Genomic DNA, 25054 nt, shown 5'->3' with positions numbered 1-25054 from the left:
AACCATTTACTTAAGAAACCTCTGTCTATAGAGGTTTTCTATAGAATAGAAAAACGCCAATTTTAGAAGCTTCTTGCATAAAGAACAATACTGGGAGAAGACCAAGGATGCAGAAACCCAGATAAAGGGCTCCTCTCTCTCTCCAAGCTCATCAAGACTGAGAGACGTACTCAGATAAGCACCAAGGGACCAAAGCACACGCACAAAGGAGAAAAGTTGAAAAGTTCAGCCATACGGATGACCACAATCTTCAGCCTCAGAGACCACCAAAGACTCCTATGTCACCCCCACCATGAACAAGGCATGCTCAGAAGGGCATGGATCTAATTATCATGCCAGGCGAGGACAGGCAGGGCCAGGGGTTGAATGTCATGTATATGGAGCACCTTTGTGAATAAAAGATGGGGCTCAAACCAGGGCTCAGGGCACAAGTTTTCAGGAGAGCTATCTCACTTGTGCCCGGTGCTGACAATACAGACCCACTTCATAACTACATCAGGTTGTGGAGTCTATTTATTCCACCTATGGCTTCACTTTTCTTTGGAAAACTGCAGGTGAGAAAGCCAGGCAGAAAAGGGAAGGAGAAGCCATGTAAACAAACCCATAGCTCTATACAAGGACAGAAGCAGATTTCACCTTCACCAGGCTCAAGAGACTTCAATTTGCTCTGGCATTCTTGACATTCATTCTCCTGTGGAAGAGCGCGGGGCTCCCATTACCTGAGAGGAAACGCGCTTTGATCCTGGCTCAGGCACGGGCTGTACAACCTGCGGCCAGTCCCGTGCTGGTGTGGCTGGAGCAGCTGCGCTGCGCTGTGAGCTCAGGAGAATGGAGCTGTAGCTGCTGCCACCCTTGGCTGTGTTTGGGAAGCAGAAGGTAGGAACATCAGTCATCTGTTGTGTTTGACTTTATTGTTATTTAAGATTGTAGTAAATACTGAGCATGAGCTGGGGTGCAGATTGTAATTGCACCTACCTCACTGGGGGCTCCTGGGGAAGCAGTTGCCTTGAGAATCAAGCTCCTCTCCTCCAAAGGCACTTCCCCAAATGTCAGCATTTCCCAGGGAACACCAACACAAATGTCAGAAACCCTGGCAAGGCTGAATTCCTTCTGCTCCTTGCAGCACAGGCACTCCAGCTCGAGCTCATCTTCCCTCCCCCAGCTCTGTGTCACTTCCTTCCCCACGCCCACGCGTCGCTTTGGGCGCGCAGCCCCGGGCCCCTACAAACACGAGCTGCCCGCTGCCTCTGCACGTGCCTGAACTCCTGCCTGCGCTCAGGGCAGCAAAAGCAGGCTGTTCCCAGCCAGGGAGCGGAGCCCTGTTCCCGCAGGAGGCTCTGGTCAGCCCCTTGCAGGACGCTCCGCTGTGCACACAGCACTTCTGCCCGCCCAGAGCGCTCCTGGCACAGCAGAGCACAAGCTGGCCGGCTCTGGGCTCAGCACACCCCAAACACGGGCACAGGAAGACGCAGTGGCTGTTTTGCAGCCATGCCCAAGAGAGCTGGGAAGGTCCCCTGCCTCTGGTCTCACTTGGTTGGCTTTCTGACTGGGCCTGAGGCAGGGGCTGCAATTCCTCACTTGTGGGGAGAGCAGAGCTGCCAGAAGCGCACCCAGCCTGCAGGCACTGCCTGACAGCGCTGCGGCCACTGGGACGCTCGCGCCTCTGCTGCTGCTTCATTTGCTTTGAGTCACACCCAGAGCTCACTGTTAGGCCACCATGGTCTCTGGTTCTGCCCTCTTCCTGTCCCTGTGTATGCATGGAGCATTGCTGTACTTTCAGGAAGCTCTTGGTGAGAACTTCCAGCATCGCAAGCTCCTCTGCCCTTGGTGGATGCTTGCCATGGAAGAGCATACTCAAGCTGGCTTTTCTAAAACCCAGGGTCCTTGTTCCCCTCAGCGTGCTCAGCACCACCTTTAACTCCACAGTGCTGTGCAACTGGAGCAGCAGGACAGGGACCTTTGTAGCCTGAGCTACCCTTGTTCCTTCCTGCCCGTGCACAGATGACGGCGTAGAAGAGAATGGCAGTAGGGCCCTGCGTGTCCCCAGGCTCAGAATTTGTGCTGCTTCAGCTCCATGGACAGATCCACGAGTCAAATGAAAAAGCCAAACTGTTTAATAAGGGAAGGCAAAGCGAAGGGGTGAGCTGGGAGGGAAAAACATGGATGGGCGGGGCCTGGGGACTGGAGGGAGTGAGCTACCAACAGGGAGGGAGATGGCAGCAGCTCCTGGAGCTTGCCACAGGCTCAGCTGTGACTGGCAAGAGCTGGGCCTGGAGCTGCAGCTGGTCCCCTCTGCTCTGCAGGTGATCCCATCTTCAGAGGAAACTGAGGGTGGCCGAAGGACACCGGTTCTTCTGAGCCTGCAGATGAAGTTTGGCAGATCTCCTGGCCAGGGACAGCAGATGGCACATCTGGGAAGGAAAGGAAACACTGAGTCAGTATGGGGACATTTCCCTTGGCAGCAGCTGCACTTCCATCAGGGAAGAGGAAATGTCAGAGCCTCCCCAGGAGGGTTAGAAAGAGAAAGCAGCCGAGCGGGCCGGGCTGTGGTGAGCGCAGCCGCGGCGGGACCGTCCCGCAGCCCCGGCAGCCCGGCAGAGCCGGCACAGATCCCGGGCCCTGCCGGCACAGCTGCCTTGCCCAAGGACAGCCCCTGTGCCAGCCGGGGCAGCTGCGCTGAGCAGCCCCAGCACGGGCAGGGCCCACGGCCACAGCCCACGCCAGCCTCAGCCCCACCCTGCCTCCCCGGCCCTGGGGCCTCACCTGGGCTCTCTCCAGGCTGGCAGCAGCAGGGCCCCGCTCACTGCTCCTACTGCTGGCCCTCGGCTTCTCTCTGCTGGCTCCTGGCAGTCTCCAGCTGTCCTTGTGGTCATTACAGCTGTGGCAAAAGTGGAGGCTCTGAAATTGGTTCCAAGGCCTGGCAGAGCTGCAGTCCCGGAGCCCTCTGTGCTCCCATCTGGCCCCTCCATCCCCTCAGCCCCGCCATGCTCTCGCCAAACCCCCAGCCCCCTTCAGCTTCTCCAGCCCCTCACAGTCCTCTCACCCCCCTCAGTCCCTTCTGACCCATCCCGTCCCCTTAGACCCGCCACCCCCTCAGCCTGTGCCACTTGCCTGTCACCTCAGTGCCACCATGGCCCTGGGCTGCCCCACAGCCCTCAGCCCCAACAGCAGCTCAGGGTCACCGTCCCTTCAGCGCCACCGCCCCCTCAGCCCCCTCAGCCCCCTCAGTCTCACCGTCCTTCAGCAGCTCCTCAGGGGACAGTGCCTGGGGCCACCAGCAGCTCCCAGCGCTCCAGGGACACGCGGGGCTGGAACTGCTGCTGCGCCCGGCCCGGCCGCCAGCTCGGACCCAGCCCAGGGAGAGGGGACACAGGGGGCACAGGGGGAAAGCAAGAGGTGAGCGAGAAAGCAGAACAGGGCAAGAGGTTAAAAAAAGGTGTATATAAATATCAATCTACGTAGCTAAACCCCCATATACAAATATAAATAGGCATTTACAAATGTATATATGTAAATGTAACTATACACAGGTATAAGTGCAACTGTGCACATCTATAACTACAACAACATATCTAAAGCTATAACGATATACCAGTAAAACCAAAAATAAATTAGCTGTACAGATCTCTATCTATACAGATAAATATAATCACATAAATCTATAAATACACTACCTAGATAAATAAACATAACTATATACATCTATAAATATAACTAGAGACAGAGGAATTCAACTTGCCCGATGTTCCAGGCTCTCCCTCTGTCTCTTCCTGCCACACAGGCCAGCCCTCCTGGAGAGGTCGGTCACATGTGATCTGGAAAGCAAAGGGAACACTGAGTCAATATTGGCCCTTGTGCAAATGTTCCTTGAGCACCAATTGTCCTTCTACAAGGGACTGTAAAAGATGGCCTGAAAGGCAAACTCTGACTTGGCAATTTGAAGCCTGCTCTTTAAAGAACAGGGATCCTTCCAAGGGTTCAAAACTGAACTCTGTAAAGTGTTTAAGTATCCTGATAAAGTCTCAGCAAAGTCTTGAGCTTGAAACACAGTCTCAGTGACAGAGAGACCTCAGTCCCCACTGAAATGGCTGAAGCTGAAGGCTGGTGGGGCTGAGTTATGAACCAAACTGGGACATCCAGCTTGGTGACACAACTCCCACAAGGTCAGCTTTATTCCCTGCTCCCTTGCCACAGCAGAGGACTCAGTGTCAGAGCCTCTGGAGAAGCGTGGAGGGCAGGGCTCGGGGAGGTTGTGCCCGTGCAGGATTTGAACTAAAGGCACCAGGAAGCACCAGCCCTGCAGACAGGAGCTCAACTCTGCTCATCTCCCTTGCTGCCAGAGGCAGGCTCCGAGCAGCCATCTCACACCTCTCTAAACCAAGGGGGGCTCTGTCCTTACCAGGCTCCTCGGGCTCTGGGGAACTGTTCCTGCAGCTCTCCGTGCCAGATGAGGCTTCCTCTGCTGCAGCTCTGTCCACAGGCTCACCTCCTGAAGACTCAGGCACAGCATTAATATTGCCCTTGAAAGAACAATGGAAAGAAAGAAAGCTCAAGATCATTTGGTATTTTCTTGGAATCACATCAGGGATGCAAGTTTCTCTTCTTTTCCATGTAAGCCCAGCCTCTTCCTTTCCCCTCCAATGGAGTTACCTGGGCAGAGGGAGACCTTTCAGATAGGGATCTCCTGATCTCCCGGATCATTTGCTCCACAGCAAAGGCAAGATCCACTGCTGGTGACTGCTCTTCCTCAGGTGTGTTACGGGCTGAGCTGGAGGCTGTTAATGCTGCACCAGCAGTGCCAGGTGGAGCACTGGATGCTGAAGTGCCTGGGGTGGCTGCAAGAATCCAAACCCATTGGTCAGGCTCCATAATGTGGCTCTGGGATACAGAGCTCTATTGCTGCCTTCGATCAAACATCACAGGCAGCAAGCAGGAACAAAAAGGCAGAGAATTTTTTGGCCTTCTAGGTTCCCCTTCCTAATAGGCTTGACAATTGCTGGCTGAGAATGACAGAGCCTTGTGGAAAAATACTTCAAACGGTCACTTTTAAGTATGTTTGGGAAAAACAAGGCTACAACTCTTTTCCTACCTCGTGGGTCAAAAGCCGGGGGCTGGGGGTGCTGCTCCCTGTGCAGCTGCTGGAAGCTGCAGGGCTGGAGCCGGAGCACCTCCCGGTCGAGAGGAGGCAGCTGCCCCCCGTACAGCTCCTGGAAGCGGCTGGGGGGTCCCTCCCGCCCGAGCGGCAGCAGCGGCTCCCCGTGGAGCCCGAGCAAGTCGCAGGGCGGGATCGCCAGCACCTCCCGCTGGGCGGGCGGCGGCCGCTCCCCGTACAGCTCCTGGAAGCGGCTCGGCCCCTCCCGCCGGGCCGGCACCGGCCGGTCGCGGTGCAGCAGGTGGAAGCTGCAGGGCGGGCGCCGGGCGAGCAGCGGCCGCTCCCCGGGGCGCTGCTGGAGGCGGCCGGGCTGGGGGCTGCGCAGCTCCCGCCCGTCCGGCAGCGTCCGCTCCCGCTGCAGCAGCAGGAAGCCGCTGGGCGGGCGCCCGGGCGGCAGCGGCGGCCGCTCCCGGGGCAGCGGCTGGAAGCGGCCGCGCCCGTGCCGCCCGTCCGGCAGCGGCCGCGCCCCGGGGAGCTGCCGGGAGCCGCAGGGCGGGCGCCTGCGGCCCTCCCGGCCCGCCGCCGGCCGCCGCCTGTCGGCCGCGCTCCGGCGCCGGAGGCGGAGCAGAAGGTCGGGGCGGTCGCGGCGGAAGCAGGGGCTGCTGAAGTGCAGCCAGCCCCCGGCATCGCCCGGCGCAGCCGCGCCGAGCCAGCACGGCACCCTGCGGAAGCCGTAGCGGTAGAGCTGCCGGACGAAGCTGCTGAACTGCGTGGCCCTGAAGGGGCGCGGCACCGGCCCCGCCCCAGCGCCACCGCCCCCGGGGGCGGGGCCCGGGCCGAGCAGCTCCCGCTCGAAGAGGGAGCGGTCGACGAGCAGCCCCTGGGCGCGGCTGTCCCAGCGCACGGAGCGGACGCGGGGGCTGTTCACCAGGCGCCACAGCTTGGCGGGGAAGGCGCTGGCGCTGAGCCCGGCGGGCAGCGGCAGCTCCGCCATGGCTCCGATCGCCGCCTGTGGCCGCAACGCCCGCGGCGCAACGGCCGCGGCTGCGCCGGCGGCGCGCGGCCGGAGGGGGGCGCTGCGCTCGCGCCCAGCGCGGCCCCGGCGCGGGCCGGACTTGGCGGGGACGAGCGCGGCAGAGCCGGGGCCGCAGGCACAGCGCGGGCGGGGCGGCTCCCGGCGCTGGCCGGGCTCCGCACGGCACGGCACGGCACGGAAGGGCAGCGCCCGGCACGGCATTTCAGGGCAATGGAAGCCCGTGGCGAAGGCACTGGGAGCAGTTGCGGGCTCTGTCCCCACTGTGCATCCCGTGCCTGGGTCACCATCGGTGACAGAGAGGAAGGACATTGCTCTGGCTTGGCTGGGGAAAGGATGAGAAGGGGGCATTAGAAAACATTCATTTGGTCTCATTTTCAGCAGACTGGCTCTTTTTATCTCACCGTGTCTGCCAGTCTTTGGCAGAGTTGGCACATTTCTCATGATTTCGAGTCAGCTACAGCAGCAGGGATGGGCAGCAGGTTTGTCAGCATTGTCATCCAAGCTAAAGTGCTGGCCTATGGATGGATGCTGCTTTACCCAAGGAATTATAATGCCTGGGCAAGAAGACAATGTTGCCCCATCAGCGTCCCTGGTTTGCCCCCTCCTACTTTGCTTCTTTTTGGTGCTGAGGCAATGAGGAAATGCTTGAGCTATGCTAAAAGCTGTAGCTGTGCCAAAAAAAGCATTTCCTTTGTAACAGGGATTGGGAATGAAGCGCTTTCTAGAAATCAGCACATTTAGCAGAGCAAGCTAACTGCAAACGGTAACCACTTGGTGTTTGAGCAGACAATCTCGTAGACTGTGCAGAAATGAGAGGTGAGAAGTTCAAGCCCGAGGAAGCCTTCTGAGCCTTCATCCAAAACGACCAGCAGGAGAGTGATGACCACCTCGTGCAGAAACTGCAAGTGTGCCACCAGGGCTTTTAAATCCTATAATTAGAAAATATGCTACAAGATGAAGGTTAGGAAAGTTTAATGTGCCCATGAAGGAAAAAAAAAAAAAAAAAAAAAGAAGTATAAAACTAGTACTGTGTGAAGAACAGGCGAGTGAGTTTGTGGTGGAGCTATCCCCCTCCCTACTGGTGATGAACAAACCAATACCTACCCTATGGGCCCCACACTATGGAGCACTGTTTTATTACCTACTTTTTGGGCACCAATTAATGGCCTAGAGTTGTGGGGGACTCATGCTGGTGTCTTCCCAGATGGTGTCGCACGTTTCTTTCCTCAGGAATCGCCTCTTCTTCCCCCCATCTGGGGAGAGTTCCAATGCAAATGCCTCCTGCAGCCAGCTCTTGTCACTGTAGACTGACAAAGGAGACCTTGCAATGGAGAGAGACTCCCTAGAGCTGCTGTGGAGAGCTGAAGGGGGAAGCTTTGTCCCTCAGCCTTGAAGTCTTGTTGGGGAGCTGCCTGTGCTCTGGGGGACGCACACCAATGATGTTTATCCAAGCCCTGCAGGTTCATTCCTGAGCTTCCTGACACACCACAGAGACTTTGGGGCTGTCATGTTGGGACACAAATTTCAGTCTGGGAACTTCTTGAAATGCTTCAATTCTTTTTTCTTTTTTTTTTTTTTTTTTTTTTTTCCCTGCAGAAATATTGTCATAATCTTTTGCTTCCAGAGAATCTTTTCCATGTCTTTAGGAAAATTCCCTCTGCTAGGCTCCCAGATCAGGCCAATTCCCAGGGTTCCTTCCCAAACTGAGGTGTAGGCCATGCTCTCCACTCTCCAGCTGGAACAAAAGAAATCAAAATGTTTGCTGTTGTGGGAAAGGCACTTCTCTTTCCTGCCTACTTTCCCTTTGGGACAGGTTGGTGTGTGCTCATTAGGTAAAGGCAGGTTTAAACTCTGGAGGAGTTGTGTTCCAAACTGCTCCCTCCTCGAGCTCTTCTGTGGGCATCCTTGGACAAAAGGCCTCTTGGTGGGAGCTCCCAGTGTCAGGTTAAGGAAGGAGGTTGATATTTCAGGGCTGTGACTGCTGAAAGAAGCTGGTTTCCAGAGGTGTCCAGAGCTGGGAGTGGCTCCTTTTCTCACCCACCTGCAGAAAAGGAAGTTGCCAAGTGAGAATTTCCTTTGCAGAGATGGCCATCAGGGATTTTTCCAAGAGATGGGCTGGCAGAGAGGCAGGTCTGGTCCTAAACTGGCTGTGTGTTTGTTTTGATGGTGGGGAGGGTCAGAGATGCAGACACAGACACCAGCTGGAGGAATAGTGTCATTTACTGTAATGCAAAATGCAAGAAAGTCAGAAGAGGAGAAGCCAAGCAATGCACCCCAGCATTATTACAAAAGGTTGCCTCTAGTGATTAAGAAAGATAGATCAGCAGATACCCCAATGCTTTCCCCTTCATCCAGAGCCGCACATCAGCTGGGGGAAGCTGTCCCAGCCAAGCCCTGGAGAGCCACGGCCGGGAACTGGGAAATCCTGCGGTGCCTCCACCTCTGCCAGCCACGAGGCTTCCGACTGCGCTGTGAGAGCAGCCCGGCTTTGACAGTGCTGGACAGGCAACGTGACAGCTTCTGCTGGGGGACATCTGATTTCATTCTCCTCTTGGTTTTCTCCCCGAGCCTGCCCAGGGCTCAAGGAGGAGCCAGGGCCAGGTGTGGCCTTGTCCATTTTCCTACTGCAGAAAGGTGCAGACGTGTTTCCCCAGTGAATGGATGCATTGATCCTTTTGATAGCAATACTTGGTTAAGGAGCAGATACACAGAACATTTGGTTGGAAGGGTCACCTAGAAGGCAGCTTTGGCTCAGGTTCTGTTGTTGAGGCTTCAGCCAGGGTCTGAAGTTTGGCCTTCAGTCCTTCAGTATTTTGTGGTGCAAATCAATGCTGTGCAGAGCTGGCAACAAACAAGTCTGTCTTTAGCACATTTGAGACAGGGAACAGGATTAGCCCTGCAAGGCCAGGCTAGGGCCAAGAGCAGAAGGCCAGCAGCCTGCATTTGCCCCCAGGGAGCCCTCCAGAGCAAGAAGCCACTCCTGGCCAGGGGCTGAGGTGCCCGAAGCTGCCTCCCCGCTGTGCAGCTCTGCAGAGCCCACGCAGCGCCGGGTCCTGGGCAGCTGGGACAGCCCGGCTGCCCTGGAGCACAAGGAGTGTCCCAGAGAGAAGCTGCTGCCCTTTGCTTTGCAACTGTTTCACAGAGTCCTGTCATTAATCCACAGTGTCTGATATGTTTTCCTTTTCTCTCCCAAATTTAACCCAGTTTTTTGAGAAAATTGAGTGATGTAGCTTCTGCTGGTGGTGGTGCTTTTGTCTGCAGGTGAGGGCAGGTGATTTGAGCCAAGGACAGAGTCCACTGTTACCATCCCAGCTTTGCCAAGTCAAGGAAACCACTCACAATTGGGCTTGTAGTGTTGAGCAGTTTTCCTAGTTTTTGGAAAGCTATGACCTTAAGAAACCCAACAGATTTTCCTCCATGAGGATACCAGCAGTAGCATGATGCCAATTTTTTTCACCTCTTCTCTGTGTCTTTGGTGCTTTTAAGAGTTCCTCAGTGCCCAGCAGGAATGAAAGGACATGTGATAATGTGATTTGAGAGTGTTCATGACCAGCTGGACACCTCACTCGTGGCTCTGTTGAGTTAAATTCATCCCAGTTCTGTGCAAACAGCAGCCCTGAAGTGCTGAGGAGAGCAAGGACAGTGGGTGGGTGTGCATGCACACAGCCGGGGCTGACTGCTGTGTGGGCAGAAGGTTTTGGACTGCTGTACATCTTCACTCTCCAGGCTGGAGGAACATATCAAATCTATACAAAATAAAAATATTTATCAAAATATGTCAAAATGTATCACACAACACATATGAATTGATTATATATGTAATTTATCATCTGTAGACTACATACTATATATTTTAATATAGATACTATAATAAATAGAAGATATAAAATATAGACTTAATCTTTTTCTCAGCCATTGCCTGTGGGTCATACAGACCATCTCCTGGTGTTACTGCATTTGTGTATTCTCATACTACTTATTATAGCATCTGTGTCCCTGGGAGTTCCTTCAGGGAACTTCACACAAAGGGCTTCCATCATTTCAGTGCTTGTCAGAACTTGTTGCTTCCCAGTTCTCCAGCCCAAGTACTACCAAAGGCAGCAGAGCTGGCTCGGGATCCCTGTTGGCTTCTGGGCTCTGGGATGAGCTTCAGGGGGACACTTGGAGCTCTTCCTAAAGAGCTGCCCGTGGGATGGGGGGTGGATTTGTCCTCTCCAGGTGGCTCCTGCTTGGAGTTTTGCTCTCAGTGGAGTCCCGGAGTTTTCTCAGCAGGCCTTGGCAGCCAGTGCTGAGCCAACGTGTGGCTCTGCTGCCATCCCAAACCTGCGCTGCCCGTGCCCAGCCTGAGTGCAGGTGGGGCATGTGCTGGGCATGGCCGGGGATTTCCATGGCCCAATCCTGCAGCATTTCCATCTGCTCCTGGCTTTGGGTAGCACAAATCTACACTTCCTTCAATTGAATCATTGCATTTATTGCAGATAGCTACACCTGCACCTGCACTAGTAATGTAGAAATATATAAAAAACCCTTTCGTTTAAAAATTAAATTTGTTTTAATTTGCTACAATTGTCCTGCCAATGTATGAACATCCAAATATACATTTAAGTTTAAAATCTAATTTTTTGTGAGAATTTTGCTTTGTAAATATATACAAATATCAACTTCAGTTAAAAAGTTTAGTTTATTGCAACTTTCTACAACAACTCACTATACACAAGTATGAATTGAAGTTTAACAATGAAATTTTTTGCACATTACTACCACTTTACAGTCTGTATACAAATACAGGAATATCAATATCCCTCTCTAAAGAATCTTAGATTCAGAACTAAATAAATACAATTTTAGAACTATACAACTCCATATATATTTAAGTAGAAGTAAATACATACATATCCATAAGAATATATAGATGTAAATATGTACTACATATTTTATTCCATATGTGACATATAATACACACATAACAAACATAAATGTACTAATATCAATGGACGATTCAAAAAAATCCATACAACTCCAGCAATAGAACTACCTACACAAATGTACAAGTATGTAAATATAACTACAGATGTAAACAGATCAATATACATGCATCAATATAACATTATACAATATAACAATATACATACATAGACACCTATACAAATATCAGTCAATGTATGTAAATATCCCTACACTTGTAACTATCCAAGTCTAACTCTACCCATCCATAAACAGAACTAGATCAGGAGGGATTGCAGCCCCCCATGTTCCCAGGCTCTCCCTGGGTCTCTTCCTCCCGTGCAGAGCAGCTCTCCTGGACAGGGACAGCAGATGGGACATTGGGAAGCAAAGGGAACACTGAGTCAGTATGGGGACGTTTCCCTTGGCAGCAGCTGCACTTCCATCAGGGAAGAGGAAATGTCAGAGCCTCCCCAGGAGGGTCAGAAGGAAAAGCAGCTGAGGGGCCGGGCTGTGGTGAGCTGTTCACTTCTTTCAGGCATCCCAGTTGCTCTGGGGGAACTCCCTCATGTCACGTTATTGAACCACTTCTGCACTTACCAAGACTGTGGCCCCCAAATCAAGCAGTATTTCTGTCTCCAGCTGCTTGCACCAATGACAGGGAACGTCCTCTGACAGAGCTGGGGCACAAAGTTACCTTCCACAGCTCATCTGACAGGGCCTTGTTCTTCCTGTGCTTCCTGGCTTTCTCCTTATCTTCCACTTGGAAATTTTACAGCATTTCTTTTTCTTTCCCCTTGATCAGTGCTAAAATGAATGTTTCTCTCCCAAGCTTGAGTTTGTTCAGTGATGCTGTCAAGTGTTTTCTCACAATCGTTTATCATGGAATTGAGTGTTAATTTCAGCAATTGTGGTGATTTTCTGTGTGATTTCTGCAAGTCTCCTGTTCATTATGGCACCACTTGGGAAGGTAGAAAGAGAAAAAGGATGTTTCTCTATGTCAGTCCACTGGTGGAATATTCATGGGTAGAGAGAGTGATTAGCTGCATTTTACATGTACTCCTAAGCTGAAAGTGCAACAGGTAACTTGGGGAGAAATCAAAGCCAGATCTCTCCTTCTACCAGCCTGTATTCAAATGTAAAGTAAATAGAGCAGGGTGAGAATGTTAGTGCTCCATTAGTGCATCCATAGATTCCTGCTGTGCCTGGGAACCTGATGCTCGGAGTCTTCCGCATTTAGGGGAACTGCATTTAAGCGAACTGCATTTCAGCAAAGAGAGTCCCTGTTCACAGGCGCCAAAGGGAAGAGGGTCCCACGGAGAGTCGGCCGAGGAACGACACTCACAGCCCTTGTGGCTACATGCTGTTCTGCTCTGTTAAGCAACTTTGGCACATTTATCCTTCCCTAGACACTGTCTCACGCCACTAATGCTTAATGCTCCTTGGTTCAGTAGCTGCATTCACACATGCATGTTAATTACTGATTGGCTGTCACACCATAAGCATCTTTAGCTAAGGTGTGCCAAATTAGCAGTTCCCACTTGTGTGTGCTTGGCATTTGGCTTCATCTGGGCACAATGCTCCTTCTTGCTTGGTGTATCTGTTTGAGGACAGCACATGGTCTGTCTTGTTCCGGGGACAGTACATGGTCTTCAGGGTAACTCTGTAGACTGCAGGCCAGGTTCTCCAATTCCCACAGGAGAATGTCATGGCCTTGTCCAGCCATGAATCCTGCTGCAGTCTAGTGGACCCATTTTCTGCATGCCCAGAGGCTTTTTCTTGTCATTAAAAAAAACAAACCAAACCAAACCAAACCAAACCAAACCAAAACAAAACAAAACCCCAACAACAACAGCAACAACAACAACAACAAAAAAACCCACAAAAAACAAACAACAAAAAACACCCCAAACAAACAAACAAAAAACCCAACCCTAAGAATCACCTCAAGTAATAATAAAACAAAAACTACTAAGATTAGGAATTCCTTTTGTAATGTCATCAGATAGAGATTCTCATTTCATAGCTGAAACAGAGAATATCAAAGGGGCAACCAGACCTGAAGAGCTGCCTTTGCTGTCTTTTACTGTTCCTTGGACTGTGACTTAGCCACAGCAGGGGACCACCCACTACAGACTTCGGTCAATATCTCTTTTTAAAGACCTTTATCCAGATTTGAGGGCAGACTAACTGCATTCATTGCAGGGCCGTTGGGTTCTTGTCTTGGGGCCAAACGCCGGTTTGGGTAAAGGTTTCCTCAATCCTCAGGCCTGCGATATTATCCTTTTTTCTTTCTTTCCTTTCTTCTTTTTCTTTCCCCCCCTTTGTTTTTCCCCTTTAAATAAACACCCTATTTTTGATCAAATCTCCAAAGCTGTGGTTTTTATGACATTCGGCAAGTTTTTAGACCTCTTGCCATCTCCTCAGAGCAAAGCACAAAATTACTCCACCAAGACAACTGCGTGTAGTAATGGTAGGGGATGCATACAGCGTAATTGTGCAGAAGAAAGGCATGTGAAACTGTTGGTGGCCCCTGGAAACAGAAAAGGTGCTGACAGAGGAGCAGAGGTGGCAGCTGGAAAGCTCTCTCCAGCTGTAGACAAAGAGGCATAAGTGGTTAAGCTGAAAAAAGACAAGAAGGATTTTGGGTTTGAGAACAACTGAAGGGTTAGGTAAAGTCAGGAATGGTATTTGGCCTGAACCCAGTACCCTGACTGAAATGATATGCTGAGGAGGTTGGAGTCTCTTGAGTTTTGTTGTATCTTTGACCCCTACCTTTGAGGCGTTCCAGACTATTAGGACTCTTAAGTCATTTCAGATGACTTTGCTGAGGAAGGCTGCTCTGCTGTCATTTTCTGAAACACAGTGAAATGCTCCCTCTCTGGGTGCCTGTTCCCTTCTCTGCCCCACAAGACAGCAAAGTGAGCCCATTGCCAGCAGGAGGGGCGTGCACGTGGGGGATATCCTGGGGAGAGATGGCCAGCATGGAGCACTGCTATTGTGATGCCAAAATTCTGGTGGGGAGAAAGCTTCTTGTGGCTCATGTGCAAGCTGAGCTTCCTCTCCCCTTTCAAATCCTTTCAGAGTCTAGTCCTCTGTCAACAGTGCTTCATTTCCATGATGGAATTCTGACGTCCTTTCCAAGAAGATTTGCCTGAAAGAGAACAGGTCTGGCTTGCAGGGCATTGTAGGCCTTAGGAAGTCACTTGGTCTGCCCTCACCCACCTCCTGCCCAAAAAACACATGAAAGACCAAAGCTTTGCCAGCTGTGACAGTGCCCCAATGAGAAGGCAGTTAGGGGCAAAATAATGAGAATTATTTTGCTGCTGGCACATCAGGTACCAGTGGGTGAAAAAAGCCATCTGTCAATAGTTCAGCTGACAATTAGGGAGGGGAAGGTGCAAAGAAAGGAAGAGGTAGAAACATCAAAGGAATGAGAGGACTATGTACAGATGTTGAAGGTAGCAAGAAGAAAAAATCAAAAGTAATTGGATAAAATACTGAAAAAATGAAGCAAAGCTTCTCCTGGTGCTGGATGGTGCATTGAGGGATAGTGTAGGCAGATTTGGGTGCCCATCCCAAAGCCATCACCTGTTTTCCCTCTGCCCTGATGGGTCCAGGCAGGCTGTTGATCTGCATGGCCACTCCCAATCCAGAGTCCTCTGCTCTTCATGAGAAGCTCCCCATAAGTTGTCTGGGTGTCATCCCTTGTGGCTTCTCTTCTCCTGAGGCTTGGTGTTGGTCGTTGTTTGTCTGATGTGTGGCTGTATGGTCAGTTCCTGGCCCCTGCCCTCCAGCACAAGCTCCCACGACTCCCCCTTTTTTGTTTGATTTATAATTAAATGTATAACAATCATAGTTAAAATAATAATTTTGTCTTAACTAAAAACAACACAACACTTAATAGACTTTAACTAAACTTGACAATTTAAATTAACAGGTGGGTTCATATTGCAGAGCACAGCTAAACAATAAGAGAATTTGATTTCCATTCCCCCTTGCTTCTAAAGCCCTGAGACCCAGGTTGCTCCCTGCCACTCCATTCCCCCTCACTCACCCACAAAACAAGAGAACAGAAAATCAAAAGGACTTGTGGTGGCACCTTCCCCTGTGCCCTTCACCAAACACACAAATCAAAAGAAAAGCTTTGATGGAGGACTAGTGTCGGAACCCAGAGCATCTCTCTGGATGCCCTGGATGTCTCAGAGACCCTGGCAGGAAGCCAAAGACACCTGAATGTGAGAAAATGAGAGAAATTCAGGCCTGAATGGTGAGGGGAAGATACTCACTTGATAAAACTTGAATTATAACGCACTGTACAGGGGGGTTTTATATGTTGTACAGGGGGGTTTTGAAATTCTGTACATGGGGGTCAGGGGTACTAAGATGGAGGAATTTGGGCATGTCCTGTCCTTCTTCTTTCTTCTCCTTGGCATCCACGTTCAGGATGATGTTGGCATGTGTGGATTGGTTCATAGGGAAAGTGCACTTGCCAACAAGGGCGAAAAGTATTGGAAATTAAAGGTAAATATCTTCTACGTAGTTTTTACTAGAAAAGAGACAACCGCCCCATGGGCGGGAGAGAGTGCCCTTGGCTGTCTTGCTGATCAGACCTCGGCTGGACAGACAGAAAAACTTTGTAGATAAGGAACAATAAACTCAACTGAAGACCGAAAAGCAAGAGTCCAGACTCCTTCTTCGAGAGTGCGGCCTGCCCAGAACCACCTTTTCCCGTGCTGGGGCAGAGACCACTGGCAGCCGACCCCGGCAGACTGGCCTGTGGGGGACCTTCTGGCAGGGCCAGGAACAGGTCTCCTGTGGGGGCAACAGAGTCGGTCCTCTGGCTGTTTTATTGTGAAATCTCATTGTAAGTTTGATCTCTAAAACATGAATTCCAACAAAAATGGGGAATGGCTAATACAGTAGGAAGGCAAGAGTAGGGCTGAGGGCTGTCAGAAAGTGGGTTAGGGTAGACTCCAGGTTGGCATGGCCAGTGCTGTCCTGGCAAGAGGACAGAAAAGGAGGGGAGATGGCAGATGACTGGTGGCTCACCTGTGCTCTTGAGCAGGTTCCATCTCCCATCCTCTCCTTCTCAGGGATAGTGGGTTCAGGGAAGTGAGGGGTACAACAGGAAAACTGGGAAAGGAAGTTTGTTAAATATTGTGCAACTAAATTTGAATTTAAATGTCATCAAATATACTGTCACTTAACACCAAACATCACACAGTAAATGATTTTCAATAATTTTCAATAATCACTGTACATTGAAATGAAAAACAGGACTCCATGGGAGAGGTTAAAGTTCTAGGGAACATTGTTCCAGGGCATAGCCCCAGGAAGTCCCCTAGCAGTGTCCACAGTGGCTCACACAGATCCAAACTGAACAAGTTTTCACTCCCTCATGTTGGCCTCAGTTCCCATGGCAGAACTTGCCTTCCCACTGGACACTCACCTGTGCCTGATACTGTGGAGAAGCCTGGATCCCTCCCCCTCTGCCCACAGCAACACAGACACTCCCAACCTTTCCCAAGAGCTGCAACACAACCACAGGCACAGCAGCATCCCCAGCAGTGACACCACTGCTCGGCTCCATTCTGTCCTGCTCTGCTCCTCTAGTCACAGCTGCAAGCCTGTATCTCCACAAGAGGTTGTGGCCTGGAGGCGATGAAGGAAGATGACCTTTGCTCACAAACAAACCATGTCACAAACCCCATCCATGGGTCTTCCCACCTTGGAGAAACACCAGACCATTCAGAAGAAATTTAGAGCCTATTCACAAGGTGAGAACAAAGAGAAGTTCCAACACAGTGAAGATTTTATTTATTATAGTATTTATTCACTCTAAACAAACTACAAACTACGAGCTAGAAACTACAGACTACAAACTACAAACAACAACAAAGGCCTCTTCCAGGGCTAGTATCTCCTGCCAGACATAAACTGCTGTGTGGCCATGATCAGAGGCACCAGGGTGGAGGTCGGCTTGGCTGATGTAACAAACGGATGCTGCCCAAAGAGAAAAAGAAGCAATGAACTTCTACTTTCCCCACAGGCTGAAACAGGCTTTCTCTGGCTACCAGAAAGATACAGAAAGGAGGGCATTCTGTGCAATGCTGTCTGCACATCCAGGACGTGCAGCCGCTTTGCCTTTTACCTGCAGAAGTTCCTGGGCAGACCAGCGCCTGTCCTCGTCCCTCTCCAGGCAGCAGTGCAGGAAGTCTCGCAGCCACGCCGACTGCTGCCTGGGCTTCTGCAGCTTCGGGGGGGCCCCGGTGCTTATCAGCTGTTGAACCTAGAGAAGAAGGAAATGCCACACTCTACCTGTCTCCTTTGCACCCCAAACTGCTCACACAGACCCCACTGGACAAGCTCCACTCTCCAGTGGCACTTTACTCCCTGCCACAGGGTGCCAGATGCCTTTCCTAGCCCTACTAAAACAACCCAAAGCCAGAGGCAGCCATAGCCAGTCCAGTATGCAAAGGCTCTTGCCTTGACCCCTGATTTCACTGGCTGCTGGAATTAGCAGCAGCTCCATCAGCAACAGCACACTTTGCTTCTCTGAGCACTGACACCACCTCTTCAGGCATTTTAAAAGAAGGACTTCCATCTCATTCTACTATTTCCAAGGATTATTCCACAAAATGCAGCTCAGCACTGCTCCCTGCTCCCTGAGGCAAAGCTTCTGCCAAGCAAAAGGCATCACGATTTTTTGGTGTTGTTCATGCACAAAAATGGCAAGGGGATGATCTGGCCAAGAAGCACAAGAGACTGTGCAGCCTGGAACCTATCATTTTCAGGTGTTGGCAAGCTTCCCAGGCAGAAGGATGGGAGCAGATTTTGTCAGGGTGACAGCAGTATCTGAGAGCAGCTGCAGCGTACCGTGCGGGAGGTTTTCATCAGGTACGGAGGCGCTCCTTCCACCATCTCGATCCCCACAATTCCAAAAGACCAGATGTCCACTTTGGGGCCATAGGGCTTCCTGGTGAAAATTTCTGGCGCCATCCAGTAAGTAGTCCCAACAGCTGATCTCCGTTTGCTCTGCTCAGCAGTGAGCTGAGCAGCAAGGCCAAAATCAGCTGAGGAGGAAAAACCACTCTGATCAAGCCAGCGTGAATTAGGAAAGCAAACAAAAGAAATCCCCACTGTACCAACGTCCAAGAATGCAGTGTGGAACCCAGCTGTAAAGGGGCCATACAGCCATTCCTCAGCCTGCAGCCGAGGAAATACAGAATTGGCCACTTAGCAAAAGTCCCCAGTTTCAGGCAGTGGCTTTTAGTCCCTGAAGCTATTAGACTGAAACTGCCTTGCTTGGGAAGGGACACACACAACCCAAAGCCACTCCTGGGCCCTTCTTCCCAGCAACACCTCTCTGCACCTTGTGGCTGTGCTCTGTGCTTGCAGCAGGGCAGCCTGCACTGCCACAGGCCCCTCTGCAGGGAACTGGCAGCCACCCAAAGGCAGCCCCACACCGCAGCCCGCCACGGCTGAGCCTGGCCAGCAACACCCACCCAACTTGACAGATCCATCCAAGCCCAGGAGAATGTTGTGGCTTTTGATATCGCGGTGGATCACTTGATTGGAGTGCAGGAAATCCAGGCCTTGCAGGCACTGAGAGAGGAAAAAGAAACACGAGCCTAAGTGGATTTCATCCCAGAAGCAGGGAAGTGGCACATCTGAAACACCGACTTCCTGGGGGATGGTGAGCCATGGCAGGACAGGCTGCTGGCAAGGGCAAGAGCCTGCTGCTCCACCACGAGGACAGCAGTGCCTTTCTAAGTGAGGGTGTGTTTGCTTCTGAGAGAGAAGGGGCAATTGTTCCTCTGGCCAGTGCTCGGCAAACACAGGCTGAAGGAGCCCTGCTGCAGTGGCTGTGCTCTCTCCAGCCAGACAGCAGTGGATGCCTTTGCAAACACCACTTTGGGTGCAAGGCTCTCCTTTGAGGCTGAGCTCTGGGAGAGTCCTGTGAGTATCTCTTTGTCTTTGCCCCTTGCTTCACTTTGCGCCACCATCACCTTTGCCCTTACAGGGAAGGAATGCAGCACACACAGGCATCAGGGAAGTGTTTAGAGAGGCAAACACAAACACGCTAGAAGAAGGGCAGGGACACTGGCAGGCACTTCAGATGGTCTTGCTACTGCCAAGGACATAAGAGAAAGTCTTGGAAGATGAAATCTCTCCTCTCCTTATCACCCATTTGGAAGGACCATCCCGACCAAGCCATGGGAAGCACAAGCGCCATCCCTTACCTCCCGAGAGACAGCTGCTATCTCTCCTTCTGCCATGTGAGTCTCCCTGATGACATCATGTAAAGAACCTCCGTCCATGTATTCCATCACGAGCCAGAGTTCCTCGTCCACCAGGTAGCTGAAAGGAGGAAACAACAGCATGGAGATGAAGGCATGCACTTACATGACCTGGTGGATTCTTGTTTTCTGTGTCTCTCTCAGAGGAACACAGGAGGAAGTGAGTAGTCATTCACTATGCTCTACAGGGTTTGAACTCTGTGCAGTGTAAAAGACAGCTCGGTATCCACACCAATGCAACAGGCCAAGGGAAATACAATAGACAGTGCTTTGTTAGCACTTCAAACCCAGGGGAAAAATCAAACCCCAAACCCAACAAAACAATGTGGAGAGAGGACAGGAACTTGGAGGCTGTTGGCTCAGTAAGACAGGGCCCAGTCCTGTCTTTGAAAGCGCCCTTCACACTAGGTATGCCAGGAAAGATTAATGCAGCCCCAATGCAATCTCCTTCCAAGATGCTGTAAATCAGCCCAGAAACAGGAATTAACAGCTCCATCCTCTTTTGCAAGCGCCCAAAGGAGTGGTTGAACCTCTGGCTTGCAGGATGTGAATGACCTTTCATGGCAGGACAGCAGAACCACTCACCTGTCTACATAGTTCACAAGGTTGGCATTCTTAGTGCCACGCATGACCTGGATTTCATTCAGGCACAGCTCACTGCTGCTCCCTTGCAGGAGACTAATTTTCTTGATGGCCACCTAAAACAACATGGAAAACCATGAACCAAAGAAGTGTGTGGCACACGTCCACAAGGCGAAGATGGAGACAGTGATTATGGGATGACCGTAGCCCAGCTGGGCTGGGCCAAACTGCCCTGTGACTGGACATCAGACTGCTTGCTTGGGCACCTCCCTGGACAGAGAGACAGATACCCTTTGCCTTGTAAACAGGGTCTAAGCTCTCCACCTCAAACCTCTAACAACACTCACTGTGCCCACCGTCTTCCCCCAGGGCCTTACTTTATCATTCCCATTGTCATTGACACACCTCTTGCAAGCAGGAAGCCATTTTGTGCCAGTAAAAATGGAGCAAAAGTGCTGGGAAACCTTGGGCACTTCTAGGGGGCTTGATCATTCCTCCAGCAACCACTGGCATTCTCCATTGCACAACTACAAAGCAAACTCTTACAGACAGGACAGATACAATGCTGTCCTAAAATCATCCTGAGGGTTATTCCCCCTAAGAAATACAACCCTACTTATTTCACAGAAAAAATGCCATGATGATGAAACCATCATTAAGGACAAAATAGACAATCCTAGCACTTCCTCACTTCAGGAATTTGCATTTCATTCCACTAAAATACTTTACTTCACACCACTGATATTTGCAATTACTGCCTGACTGTAAAAAGAAATAACCCAAGCCTGGATCCTTTAGGGATGTACCCCAGGCTCTGAGCAGGGCTTAGGCCCTTGACAGACTCCTTGCAGACCTCTCTCTCTCTAAGTACAGATCCCAAGGGCAGCACTGCAGGTGGCTACAGAACTACCAGCACGATTCCCATGTATTGGCTAACAGCCAGAAATGAGAATTCAGGAACCCTGCAGCCCCAAAGAGCAGTGCCATGCTCTGAGACACCACCTGGGCACTTAGACCCAGCCAGCGTGTCCTCCTCTGAACGATACCGCTTGGCCTCCTTGCATCCCCTGGGGCAGCTGGGAAGGACAAAATCTGTCCCCACTGTATTTGGCAGGCAAACATTGCTCTGCACTCCATTTGCCTTTGCAGCAAAGCTCTGCTGGCGACCCAAAGCTCAGCCACAGCTCACAGCAGAGGGGAGGGCACTCGAGAGCTGCAGAAGCTGCGGCGCTGCTTGACGCTTACCTCTTCTCCTGTGGCAGACTCCACTGCCATGCACACAGTGCCGAAACCCCTAGAAACAAAACAGCAGCAGAGAAAGATATCCTTTAGTCCCTGCAAGTGCAAAACACTGCAGTCCAACGGGAAAAAAGTCCTTGGGCAAACAGTAAGTGGAACACGACAGATTCTTCTCTGGGTCTTTTCTCCTTTTTCTTTTCTCTATCTGTCCATGTGTCTGATTCTTCCAGGAATTTACCAGTTGGGTCTTCTCACATCTCTCCTTGGAGTCTGTTTGCTAAACCCAAGCACCACCACTCAGGCCTTCTGAGAAGCCTGAAGCCCTGTAACAGCCATTGGAGGAAATCCTCTAGACACAGATTCCTTTTCCAGCTTGCAGGGAAAATAGTGTCCAGCCACAGCCAGAGCAGGCAAAGGCTTCCCTTGCTGCACACACAAATGGAGAAGTCCTCAAAACACAGGATCCTTAGACAGCTGTGCTCTGGGTCCAGAACCATTGGCAGCTGCTTCTCTTCAGTGCACCTGACACTGGAAGGACTCTGCTTTTCTGGTGACTTCTTGTACATTTGGCTTCTGTTCTGGGGTGACATTATGATGCTTGCACCCCCAGTCACATGTTCTGTTTATGCTGGATGTTATATTCTGTGCCTCCAAGACTGGATCAGACAGTAGGTGTCAGGAGAAGAGGGAGCACAGAGTTTTGTTATCAACTGCACTCTGCCCCGCAGTCTGCTGGAACACGGAACTCCAGTGTTGTTGTCTAGGCACAGTTGGGGTAGAGCACCACACTCCTTTTGCTTTTTAGTTAGTTAGTTAGTTTAGCTGGCTAAGGCAGTCTGAGTTTTCCCTTTACTGTTTTTCTTTCCCCTTTCTTGGAACCATTCGAACCTGCTCCAGACTGGGACCCGGCAAAACATCGAGAGCTCACACTTTGTAGCCCACCAGGGCCTACTCTGCAGCCTTTCCCAGCACTGGAGGGACAGATAACACAGTGACAAACCCCAGGAGAGACTTTCTGAACTTGCCATCTCTTCAGAGCAGCAAATGAGTTTTGACATCCAGTATTGTTCATTTTGTGTGCTGGGGAGTGCTTTGCCTGTTAAATAAACAACTTCTTTCCACTTATCTCCAAGGAAATTGTTCCCACACCGGCTGGGGGCAGTGGCCATGTGGGTTTCCTTTTGGGAGGGGCCCTGTCGGGAGGTTTCCTCCCAAAATTGCCCTAAACCAGGACACATGGTACAGAGAAAATGTTGCAAATCAATCCCATCTACAGTCAGCAGAGCTGGCTTTCAAGGGGAACAGCTTGGTGGATTCTTTGCAGCAAAGGCCTAAACCCCACAGGATCCATGAGGGGTCTGCCATCAGGCAAATGATGCCTTTTCCTCTAGAGTGCATTGGCACTGGGCATTCCCCTGAAGCTTTGTCTTTTGCCACCTCAGTCACAAAAGAGAGGTGCTGCTTTCATTTCTGCTTTTGGCTTCTAGACTAGGTGGTGGTCATCCTGACCACTGAATCTTGTTTTCAGCAAAATACAGGAAAGAAATGTTACCGAGAGCTGCTTCCTGATAGCTAACTTGACCTTTGAGGCAATGGGGTTTCTCCTCCTTTCATTCCCACGTATTTTGTATTATTTTGAGACACTCAAAAATTATTTCTCCTACAAAAAGCGGCAAACAGGTTCAAACACACTTGAGGGACAGGAGATCTGCCAGGTGCTGCTCTTTGCTGCAGGAAAGACATTGTCAGCATCCCGGTGTCTATGCTGTGCCTTTAGACCACAGGTATAAATGCTGGCCAGCACTGAGAGATCACCAGGCATCATCTTAACGCAGTGTCTGAGCAGCTTTGGAGATTGTCACTCCAGGGAGATGTGACACCAGCAAAACGCACAGCCCCTTGCTTTGAAGAAGGAACTGTGGCTGCACTCACCCTTTGCCAAGAGTTTCCACTTCTGTGTATTTCGCCTCAGGATCTCCCTTGCTCACCAGCATCTCTGTAAAAAGCCCAAGGAAAGATGCTCACTTCAAAAGAGATCACACCCTGCAGCAGATCACAAAGGCAGCCCCACTCTCTGGGACACTGGGCCCTCTCAACTCAGTCAGTCGGGAAACAACAACACCACCGCACCAGCACCACCTCAAAAACAGCAGCAGCAAGACAAGCAGCCCTGCAGCGCAGATGGCCTGCACTAAACTAAAAGTCTAAACTGCAATCTAAGCACATGGAGAAACAGTCAGAGGAGACAGGGATCAGAAAACTCTAACCAAGAGAAATGATTGTTTTCTAGAAACATTAAGGGCAGCAGGAAAAACAAAACCTTGCTGTTCTTGGCAATGAACACTCCGTGACATTCAACACAAGCTTTCATCCTTGCAAACATCAAAGGCATCTTGGGTTCTGGCATCAATTTTTATCATCAGCTGCTCTCTCCAGAACAGGAAGAATAGTGTGCTTCCAGCAGAGCCCAGATGTCCAGCTTTAAGCAGGACTTTGCCTAAACAATGCCCTTCAGCCTTTCAGGAGCAGCAGCTCATGTTATAAGCTACTGTGATGGCCTCAGGAATGAGGCCCCTCAGCCTTTAGGACAGGCTGAGTGCTGAAGATGACCTTGGCCGTGCCCACAGCAGCTGGGCCCCGCAGGAGCTCCTTGAGGCCTACTCATTCGCGAGGTCACAGCCTCCTGCTCAGCCAGAAGCAAGCTCTGCTTGGCCTTTTGCCTACAGGGAAGCTCAGGCAAAGCCAAACCAGGCCGAGCTGCTCTCAGAGGCAGGAGCAACACCCCGCTGATCCCTCACCACCTCAGGGCACAACAACAGGTCCTGTGTGGAGGCCTCAGGACCTGGCACTCAGCTGAGCAGGAGCAGGAGGTGGGACAGCTCATGCCGACACACGCACACACAAGGCACCGCTCCGGCACACAAGGATCACAAAGGACCTACTCAGCATGGCCAGGCACTTGTCCTCTGTGCTCTCTCGCTGCTGCTCTCTGCTGCCAGAGGAGCTAGTTGTGCTCTAGGTGCATGAGCTGCTCGTGCTTGAGCTTCCAGCCTGGGCACTGGAGCCTTCTTCCCAGCCTTCAGCTGCAGCTCCTGCAGCTGCCAGGACAGAGGAGGTGGAGCTCTGGGACAAGAAATGAATTTGGGTCACAAATGTGCCTGGCAGAGATGCCCCTCCCATCTCATTTCAAATGCACACCCCTAGGAAGATGCTGCTGGCCACACCCAGGGCTCTTCACCTCCCAGCTTGTGCAGCTTGCTTCAACAGCTCAAGGCACAAAATCCAAAAGCTACTTTTACATGATGGACAAAATGACACCAAAGACGCTGCTACTCAAAGGGGGCACTTACTGGTGTTGTTTGCTCCAGCCCTGGGCTGACAGCAGGGCCAGGTTCATTGGCACCTTCCTCCTCTTCAGCCTCTTCCTCAGGTACAGAGGCAGCCAGAGCAGGTGCTGACGCTGCCCTTGTGCTCTGTGGACAGTCAGCAGCACGAGGGACAGGAAAGAACCTGTCATTCACAACCTTACCTATATTCAGCTACAGGCCCTGCTGCAGCTCAGCTCTTCCTTTAGCTACTGACAGCTGCTCTGTGGGGAGGGCCAGGTCCCTCCTGGGGACAGTGCCACCTCATATCCTGCAAGCTTTTGAACTGCATCTTTGCACTGCTCTCCTCACAGGGGACAGGGAGCCTGCACAGCCACTGGCCACCAAGGGCCTCACTTGTACCCCAGGAGCATCCAAAGACATCCTAATGCTACCTCTTGTCTCTTGCTAAGACAAATTCACAGCCCCTTTCAGAACAGTAGGAAGGTGCCTACTGCCTACTGTTCAGATGTCTGAACAATCCAATTTCCAC

At 51.3% G+C, this 25054-nt stretch overlaps 1 protein-coding gene and 1 long non-coding RNA gene across 2 annotated transcripts; both read right to left on the bottom strand.

The window, feature by feature from the left end:
* Positions 1-2091: 2091 nt before the first annotated feature.
* LOC135290193 (uncharacterized) lies at positions 2092-5063 on the bottom strand. The gene is made up of 5 exons (XR_010352901.1): positions 4651-5063; positions 4400-4520; positions 3235-3815; positions 2764-2878; positions 2092-2411 (listed from the first exon to the last, which is right to left on the bottom strand). It is a non-coding gene; the product is annotated as an uncharacterized LOC135290193 (long non-coding RNA).
* A 12242-nt stretch (positions 5064-17305) lies between these two features.
* Positions 17306-24081, bottom strand: LOC135290776 (serine/threonine-protein kinase PAK 3-like). Its single transcript, XM_064404712.1, has 5 exons — positions 21203-24081; positions 19961-20073; positions 19319-19436; positions 18581-18680; positions 17306-18148 (listed from the first exon to the last, which is right to left on the bottom strand). Exons 1-5 carry the CDS (start codon positions 21230-21232, stop codon positions 17913-17915), a joined length of 597 nt encoding a protein of 198 aa, XP_064260782.1. The 5' UTR covers positions 21233-24081; the 3' UTR covers positions 17306-17912.
* Positions 24082-25054: the final 973 nt, after the last annotated feature.

The sequence above is a fragment of the Passer domesticus genome, chromosome Z, assembly GCF_036417665.1.
Source record: "Passer domesticus isolate bPasDom1 chromosome Z, bPasDom1.hap1, whole genome shotgun sequence".
NCBI classification, from domain to species: Eukaryota; Metazoa; Chordata; class Aves; order Passeriformes; family Passeridae; genus Passer; species Passer domesticus.
Note: the sequence above shows the minus strand (reverse complement) of the source record. Positions and strands in the feature narration are given on the sequence as shown.

Coding starts and splice junctions, on each gene's coding strand:
- LOC135290776 (XM_064404712.1), bottom strand. CDS start 21,232: ATGGCAGTGGAGTCTGCCACAGGAGAAGAG. Junction 20,074..21,202: donor AGTCTGCCACAGGAGAAGAG/GTAAGCGTCAAG, acceptor ATGTTGTTTTAG/GTGGCCATCAAGAAAATTAG. Junction 19,437..19,960: donor CTTGTGAACTATGTAGACAG/GTGAGTGGTTCT, acceptor TCCTCCTTTCAG/CTACCTGGTGGACGAGGAAC.